The 10009-nt window shown below is 35.3% G+C and overlaps 1 protein-coding gene across 1 annotated transcript; it reads left to right on the top strand.

Annotated features, from left to right (window-relative positions):
* Positions 1 to 5832: 5832 nt before the first annotated feature.
* On the top strand, positions 5833 to 8628 carry LOC119568889 (SET and MYND domain-containing protein 4-like; the record flags this gene model as incomplete). Its single annotated transcript, XM_037917293.1, is given in 5 exon segments — positions 5833 to 6362; positions 7334 to 7514; positions 7964 to 8069; positions 8288 to 8361; positions 8516 to 8628. Coding segments are annotated over 5 exon segments (651 nt in total), but the record flags the coding sequence as incomplete, so codon positions are not given.
* Between the last annotated feature and the right edge of the window lie 1381 nt (positions 8629 to 10009).

Here is a 10009-nt window from a genome sequence, read left to right as displayed (position 1 = left end):
CCAATCGCCGCATGTGAGTGCGTAGGTGCATCCATGTACACACGCATCGCTGCGCGCGTAAGTGAGCACGCGTGGATTTACATAATTTTTAGGTAAATCGAACCTAGATACGATGAAGTTCCTTGGGCAAGGAACTTCACATCGATTGCCTTTTTTAGCCACTGTGTGGGCAAGCCAGCCCAAGTCAGTGCTGGTCCCAACCCCGGATGAATAGAGAGAATGATTACCTAAAAGGTAACACCGGCACTCTCCATGGAAAGGAACTGGGGCCCCTTTACCAGTACTCACTCCAAAGAGCATCAAAAACATGAAAAACTACAATTAAGTATCATGCTGTGGACCACGGCGGCTCAAAACAGGGAAACCAGGCCACGGTGGCCGAGTGGTTAGAGCATTGGACTCAGGACGTCACGAGGGGCAATCTGAGTTCAAGGGTTTGAGTCACCGGCCGGCACGTTTTTCCCTTGGGCAAGGAACTTCACCTCGATTGCCTCCCTGGCCGCTATCCGGGGTAAAGCCGCTAGCCGGTGAAATAGAGATGGTGACTTGATAAAAACCACTGGGGGGAAAGGGCAACGGCAAACCACCGCTCTAAATTGCCAAGAAAATCATAGAAATCCATGACCCCAAAACGTCCTTGTAGGACAGGGCACTTGGAAAAAAAAAAAAAAAAAAAATATATTTGAATATTTATATGTATAAGGCCGCGGTGGCCGAGTGGTTAGAGCATCGGACCCAAGGACTGTCACGACAGCAAATCTGAGTTCGAGGGTTCGAGTCACCGGTGCATGTTCCTTGGGCAAGGAACTTCACCTGATTGCCTCCCTAGCCATGGGTGGGCAAGCCAGCCCAAGTCAGTGCCGGGAAAAATAGAGATGGGACTCGAAAAAAAACACCGGGCGGAAGGCAATGGCAAACCACCGCTCTAAATTGCTAAGAAAATCATGGAAATCCATGATCGCCAAGTCCTGGAGGGTCAGGGCACTTGGGGAAAAAAAAAAAAAAAAAAAAAAAAAAAAAAAAGTATATATATATTTATATATATAATTTATTATATATAAATAAATATATATATATATATAAAATAAATAAAATAATATATATAAATAAATATATATAAATAATTATATATTATATATATATATATACATAATACACATATATAACATACATACGTGGTAGGGCCCCCATTTCCCTTTTCCCACGGAGAGTGCCGGTGTTACCTTTTAGGTAATATTTCTCTCTATTTATCCGGGCTTGGGACCAGTACTGACTTGGGCTGGCTGCCCACCCAGTGGCTAGGTAGGCAATCGATGTGAAATTCCTTGCCCAAGGGAAAAAACACGCGGCCGGTGACTCGCCCCCCCGGGAATTCAGATTGCCGTCGTGACAGTCTTGAGTCTGATGCTCTAAACACTCGGCCACCGCGGCCCCCTATCATCATCAATAACGGTATGTTTATAAATATTTATAATACATATATATTATATATAAATATATATATATAATATATATATATATATATATATATATATATATATATATATAAATATTAATATAATATTTTATAATACATATAAAAATAATTATATATAGAAATATGTGTGCGCGCGCGTGTGTGTTGTGTGCGTCCCTGCATGTGCGTGTGTGTGTCTGGCGGGTGTGTGTGTGTGTGTGTGTGTGTGTGTGTATGAAAACATGTGTGTGTGTGTATTTTACATGTGTGTGTGTGGGGTACATGTATGTGTGTGTGATGTGTATAGTGTGTGTGTGGTGTGGTGTGTGTGGTGTGGTGTGTGTGTGTGTGTGTGTGTGTGTGTGGTGTGTGTGTGTGTGTGTGTGTGTGTGTGTGTGCATGTGCGTGTGGGTGCATGTGCGTGTGTATGTGCATGTGCGTGTGTGTGTGTGCAGTGCGGGGTGTGTGCGCATGTGTGTGTGTGCATGCGTGCGTTCAATTTCCTCACCTTTTTCTGTATATACTCTGGGTTGACACATGGCTCACCCCACAATTAAAGAAGTACTGCTGTTCAAGGATGCTGTCTCTCTTCGCGCGTTTGTCGACAGTAATGTGGACCTACAAAGACATTCTATGAGCCCAAGTCTCCCCAATTATATATTATAATATTTTTTTTTTTTTTTTTTTTTTTTTTTTTTTATGGAAGCAGGTGGAAGTATTGACTCTTTCATATGACAGTCTTACATTAAAAATACTATTCTTTTTAAACACCATAGCATTTGGTTTATTGGCTGCCTTCTAAAGTCTTCAATTGTGCGAATAACCAGCTTATCCTTGTAGAAATGTTAAAAGAAAAATAGAGAAAAAGAGAAAATAATGATGCCTGCAGTTCTAATGAATTATAACTATTAAACATTTTTTCCCCATGCAGAGGTAAAATAAACTTCTTAAAATTTAATAGAAAGAGACTAAATGGAAATAATGTCCATACTTCAAAGAGAAAAAATGTATCTTTTTTTAAGTATACTTTCATTTGCATAAATTGCAATCAGATAACCTGTTTATGATGGTTTGGGGGTTTTCATGAGTGATTCATGAGGCTTGCAGTTGGGTAAATGGAGAAGCAATTCTAGCTTGAACCACATGCTGGATCATACTGCCTGCACCTGTATGAGGGTGAAGAGGGAATTATTCATATAAATTCATAATCCTTTTTGGTGAAAACAAAAGATGAATACCCCAAAAAAAGGCATTTAAAGATAAAATTTTTCTTTCCTTGTAACGGGGGTCATGTCTAACTTACTGTGGCAATCTCTCAGGTGTGGGACTTCAAATTAATCTTGCATAAGAACAACAAAACTAGAAGGAAACAGGAAAATTCCAACAAAACATCTACTGTCACTGTCCCAAAAACCATCAGCAATGTCAGTGAGCAAACTTGGAATACTGAGATATGGCTGTCTGAGTAAGTGAATCACAAGAAAAGAAGGGAAGGGTATCTACAGATACATAAGCTCTTTGACAGAAAAAGGACCTTTTTAATCCTATAAAGTTAATTTTTCAGACATAACTGTAAATCTACAAAATAAACATCTAGGTGGGGAAATCTTACTTTGGAATCAGTTGTGATTGTGTGACAGCATGGGGCATTTTAAACAAGCTGCGCAACATGTTCATTATTTCAGAGGCCAAATGTGGGATATCAAGTGGTGCTGAGTCCTTCGCATGTCCCCATTGTGTTTCCGGAAGCTTGTCTTGTCAAGGATAGCTATTGCTAGGATTATTGCAGCCTACAAAACAAACAGAGATGACAATTAGTAAAAATTTTATCACATATTGTTGTCAGTTGCCCTTGCCACAATGCTGAACTCTTCTCAAAGATCACAAAAAAAAGGGGAAATAATGCAGTCTTCAGGCAATCAAAATTTTTTATACTGATCATAAACATTTCTCTTCATTTTTTACCCATACTAAAATGTACCCCAAAGAACATGAGAAGAGGATAAAAACTGCAATCCTCAAAAACAATCAAATTAATCATACTGAGCATAAGAATTAGTCTTAAATTTTTTAACCCCCGATTTCCCAAATACTAACAAAGACAATAATTTGGTTTGGTTGGAAATATGTCTTCTAAATTACAATAATATGCAAGGTAACAAAAAGACATGAGCTTTGAAAATGGAAGCATTATTGCTGATATAGTAGGGACGGACATGAAAAAAAAAATCACCTGGAAAATTTAACAAATTGCATAGCAGCTAAGTGTGCGTGTGTGTATGTGTATGTGTATGTGCGTGTGTGTGTGTGCGTGTGTGGGTGCGTGTGTGTGCGTGAGTGTGTGTGTGCGTATGTATATGTGTGTGTGTGTGTGGTGTGTGTGTGTGTGTGTTTGCATGTGTGTGTGTGTGTGTGTACGCATGTGTATATGTGCGTGCGTGTATATGTGTGTCCATGTGCATAGTCTTAACTGTATATTTGTTGGGTACAATATTTTTAGAGTAAAAACAAATAAAATATACAGTGTTACATAACATTCACTATATTTTATGACAGTACCAATTCAAAATGATTACAAATTATTTCTACAAAATCATAATATATCTACATTTAAACAAATGACTGGGTTTCCCCTTTTAATAGCATTTTTTGTAGAATTCCAGCAAACACAATACATCAGTGAAAAAAATTTAAATGTTACAATCTATCATCAAGGGGAAAAGCATCACTTCAACATAATAACATACAATGCAATACTGTAGCTGATTTCTGGGAGGGCAATTATCAAAAATGAGGCAAGAGGTGGTAGACGGCTCGAAACCATCAGACAAATTCCGGCCATTATACCCCACCAGAGTCTCCCACTCCGGCCACCCTTCCTTTCAATGATTTATTTCCCGAGGAAGAGATGGTTTGAGGGTACATGGGGGGTTGGAAAGTTTCTAATAATAGTTTATTCATCTCCTTATCTTTTCCCTTTTTTGGTCCCAAATGCAGCTTCTATGGTTTATATTTCTTTCACTGGTCAATAAGTTTTATGGAACTTTCTATGCATTAGCAATTTTTGTTACTTCCTTATCAAACTTAATTAATCTTTTCTTCAAACAAAGGCCAACAACAGGCAAGACTAAATCAGCAGTGAGGGATATGACTACCATGTTTGATGGCCCTTATCAAGCAAAAATTTATAAGGGGCAGACTTTTTAAGATGGGTTAGAGGGCCTAAAGATGCCTCAGAGAGGGGAGGAGGCATAGTTTAGTTAACCCAATACTGCTGGAGAAAATGCTGGATTATTTTATTATTATTTTTATTATTATTATTATTTATTATTATTAATTATTATTATTATATTATTTTTTATTATTATTATTATTATTATTATTTTATTATTATTATTATATTATTATTATTATTTTTTTTTTTTTTTTTTTTTTTTTTTTTTTTTTTTTCTTTTTTTCTTTTTTTTTTTTGTGAAATGTCTCTGCACATAGATGGCTCTGCTAGTGCTTAGCCACAAAGGAGTCAATTAGTAGACCTTGTGACCTTATATACAATATATACACATATTTAAAATACATATTTATGCATACATATATATATATATATATAATATATATATACACAATATATTAAACAATACATATATACAATAATATGTATATTTATGATATTGGGGTTATATAACATATATACAAATAAAAATTATACACATTATATATAATTTTAAAAATATATAGATATAAGATATAATAATATATGTATATAGTAATATTATAATATATTTTAAAATAATTAACAAATATAAGAGATATAATATAATACATATATAATATATAATATATGATAAATATATATATAACATATATAGATATATTATATATATATTATATGTGATATATATATATATATAATATTTTATATATAATATATATATAATATAATGTGTATAATTGTATATTGTATATATGTATATATACACAAATATATATAAATATACATATATATTGTATATATGTATGTGTATATATTGTGTATATATATATATATATATATATATATATATGTATGCATAAATATGTATATTATATGTGTATATATTGTATATAAGGTCACAAGGTCTACTAATTGACTCCTTTGTGGCTAAGCACTAGCAGAGCCATCTATGTGCAGAGACATTTCACAAAAAAAAAAAAAGAAAAAAAGAAAAAAAAAAAAAAAAAAAAAAAAAAAAAAAAAAAAAAAAAATTAATAATAATAATAATAATAATAATAATAATAATAATAATAATAATAATAAAATAATAATAATAATAATAATAATAATAATAATAATAATAATAATAATAATAATAATAATAATAAGCACAGCATTTTCTCCAGCAGTATTGGGTTAACTGACTAAGCCTCCTCCCCTCTCTGAGGCATCTTTAGGGCCCTCTAACCCATCTTAAAAAGTCTGCTCTTATCAATTTGCTTGATAATGGCCATCAAACATGGTAGTCATATCCCTCACTGCTGATTTAGTCTTGCCTGTTGTTGGCCTTTGCTTGAGAAAAGATTAGATTAAGTTTGATAAGGAAAGTAAACAAAAATTGCTAATGCATAGAAAGTTCCATAAAACTTATTGACCAGTGAAAGAAATATAAACCATAGAAAGCTAGCAGCTTGGACCACAAAAGGAAAAGATAAGGAGATGATAAACTATTATTAGAGAACTTTCCAACCTCCATGTACACCTCAAACCATCTCTTCCTCAGGAATGAATCATTGAAAGGAAGGGTGGCCGGAGTGGGAGACTCTGGTGTGTATAATGGCCGGAATTTGTCTGATGGTTATCGAGCCGTCTACCACCTCTTGCCTCACTTTGATAATTGTCTCCCAGAAGATCAGCTACAGTATTGCATTGTATGTTATTATGTTGAAGTGATGCGTTTCCTTGATGATAGATTGTAACATTTAAATTTTTTTCACTGAGTGTATTGTGTTGCTGGAATTCTACAAAAAATGCATATTAAAAGAAGGAACAGTCATTTGTTTCAATGTAGATATATTATGATTTTGTAGAAATATTTGTAATGAACATTTTGAATTGGTACTGTCATAAAATATAGTGAATGTTATGTAACACTGTATATTTTATTTGTTTTTACTCTAAAAATATTGTACCCAACAAATATAACAGTTAAAGACTATGCACATGGACACACATATACACGCACGCACATATACACATGCGTACACACACACACACACACATGCACACACACACACACACACACACACACACACACACACACACACACACATATACATACGCACACACACACTCACGCACACACACGCACCCACACACGCACACACACACACGCACATACACATACACATACACACACGCACACTTAGCTGCTATGCAATTTGTTAAAGTTCCAGGTGATTTTTTTTTTCATGTCCGTCCCTACTATATCAGCAATAAGTGCTTCACATTTTCAAAGCTGCATGTCTTATGTTACCTTGCATATGTATTGTAATTTAGAAGACATATTTCCAACCAAACCAAATTATTGTCTTTGTTAGTATTTAGGAAATCGGGGGTTAAAAAAATTTAAGACTAATTCTTATGCTCAGTATGATTAATTTGATTGTTGTGAGGATTGCAGTTTTTATCCTCTTCTCATGTTCTTTGGGGTACAGTTAGTATGGGTAAAAAAATTGAAGAGAAATGTTTATGATCAGTATAAATAATTTGATTGCACTGAAGACTGCATTATTTCCCCTCTTTTTGTGATCTTTGGAGAAGAGTTCAGCATTGTGGCAAGGGCAACTGACAACAAATATGTGATAATATTTTACTAATTGTCATCTCTGTTGTTTTGTAGGCTGCAATAATCCTAGCAATAGCTATCCTTGACAAGACAAGCTTCCGGAAACACAATGAGGACATGCAGAAGGACTCAGCACCACTTGATATCCCACATTTGGCCTCTGCAATAATGAGACATGTTGCGCAGCTTGTTTCAAATGCCCATGCTGTCACACAAATCACAACTGATTCCAAAAGTAAGATTTCCCCACCTAGGATGTTTATTTTGTAGATTACAGTTATGTCTGAAAAATTAACCTTTATAGGATTAATAAGGTCCTTTTTCTGTCTAAGAGCTTATGTATCTGTAGATACCCTTCCCTTCTGTTCTTGTGAGTCACTTACTCAGACAGCCAGTATCTCAGTATTCCAAGTTTGCTCACTGACATTGCTGATGGTTGTGGGGACAGTGACAGTAGATGCTTGTTGGAATTTTCCTGTTTCCTTCTAGTTTGTTGTTCTTATGCAAGATTAATTTGAGAGTCCCAGCACCTGAGAGATTGCCACAGTAAGTTAGACATGACACCCGGTTACAAGGAAAGAAAAATTTTATCTTTAAAATGCCTTATTTTGTGTATTCATCTTTTGTTTTCACCAAAAGGGATTATGAAATGTTATATGAATAATTCTCTTCACCCTCATACAGGTGCAGGCAGTATGATCCAGCATGTGGTTCAAGCTAGAATTGCTTCTGCCATTTACCCAACTGCAAGCCTCATGAATCACTCATGTAAACCCAACATCATAAACAGGTTATCTGATTGCAATTTATGCAAATGAAAGTATACTTAAAATAAGATACATTTTTTCTTCTTTGAAGTATGGACATTATTTCCATTTAGTCTCTTTCTATTAAATTTTAAGAAGTTTATTTTTACCTCTGCATGAGGTAAAAATGTTTAATAGTTATAATTCATTAGAACTGCAGGGCATCATTATTTTCTCTTTTTCTCTATTTTTCTTTTAACAGTTTCTACAAGGATAAGCTGGTTATTCGCACAATTGAAGACGTTGAGAATGGCAGCCAGATAACCAACTGCTATGGTGTGAAAATGAATAGTATTTTTAATGATAAGACTGTCATATGAAAGAGTCAATACTTCCACCTGCTTCCATAAAAAAAAAAAAAAAAAAAAAAAAAAAAAAAATATATATATATATATAATTGTAGACTTGGTCTCATAGAATGTCTTTGTAGGTCCACATTACTGTCGACAAACGCGCGAAGAGAGACAGCAGTCCTTGAAACAGCAGTACTTCTTTAAGTGTAGGTGTGAGCCATGTGTCAACCCAGAGTATATACAGAAAGAGGTGAGGAAATTGAACGCACGCATGCACACACACACATGCGCACACACACGCACATGCACACACACACACGCACACGCACATGCACACACACACACACACAACACACACACACACACACACACACACACACACACACACACACACCACACACACACAAACACACACACACACACACACAATGTACACACACACACACACATGTACACACACACACACACACACGCACAGACACACACACGCACAGACACACACACGCACATGCAGGCACGCACACACACACACACGCGCGCGCACACATATTTCTATATATATATATATTATATATGTATTATATATATTATATATAATATTTATATATATATATATATATATATATATATATATATATATATATATATATATATATTTATATATAATATATATGTATTATAAATATGTATAAGCATACCGTTATTGATGATGATAGGGGCCGCGTGGCCGAGTGGTTAGAGCATCAGACTCAAGACTGTCACGACGGCAATCTGAATTCGGGGGTTCGAGTCCACGGCCGGCGTTGTTGTTCCCTTGGGCAAGGAATTTCACACTCGATTGCCTACCTAGCCACTGGGTGGGCAAGCCAGCCCAAGTCAGTACTGGTCCCAAGCCCGGATAAATAGAGAGAAATATTACCTAAAAGGTAACACCGGCACTCTCCGTGGAAAGGAAATGGGGACCCTACCACGTATGTATGTATATATATGTGTATATATGTATATATATATATATAAATATATAATTATTTATATATATTTATTTATATATATATATATATTTATTTATATATATATATATATTTATTTATATATAATAAATATATATATATAAATATATATATACTTTTTTTTTTTTTTTTTTTTTTTTTTTTTTTCCCCCAAATGCCCTGACCCTCCAGGACGTTGGCGATCATGGATTTCCATGATTTTCTTAGCAATTTAGAGCGGTGGTTTGCCATTGCCTTACGCCCGGTGTTTTTATCGAGTCACCATCTCTATTTACCCGGCACTGACTTGGGCTGGCTTGCCCACCCCGTGGCTAGGTAGGCAATCAAGGTGAAGTTCCTTGCCCAAGGGAAAAAATGCCCCCGGTGACTCGAACCCTCGAACTCAGATTGCTGTCGTGACAGTCTTGGGTCCGATGCTCTAACCACTCGGCCACCGCGGCCTTATACATATAAATATTCAAATATATAATTTTTTTTTTTTTTTTTTCCAAGTGCCCTGTCCTACAAGGACGTTGGCGATCATGGATTTCTATGATTTTCTTGGCAATTTAGAGCGGTGGTTTGCGTTTCCTTCCGCCCGTGTTTTTATCGTCACCAGCTATGCTTTAAACCGGCAGCAGG

Source organism: Penaeus monodon, unplaced genomic scaffold, assembly GCF_015228065.2.
Source record: "Penaeus monodon isolate SGIC_2016 unplaced genomic scaffold, NSTDA_Pmon_1 PmonScaffold_11321, whole genome shotgun sequence".
NCBI classification, from domain to species: Eukaryota; Metazoa; Arthropoda; class Malacostraca; order Decapoda; family Penaeidae; genus Penaeus; species Penaeus monodon.
This window is presented reverse-complemented; position numbering and strand designations above follow the sequence as displayed.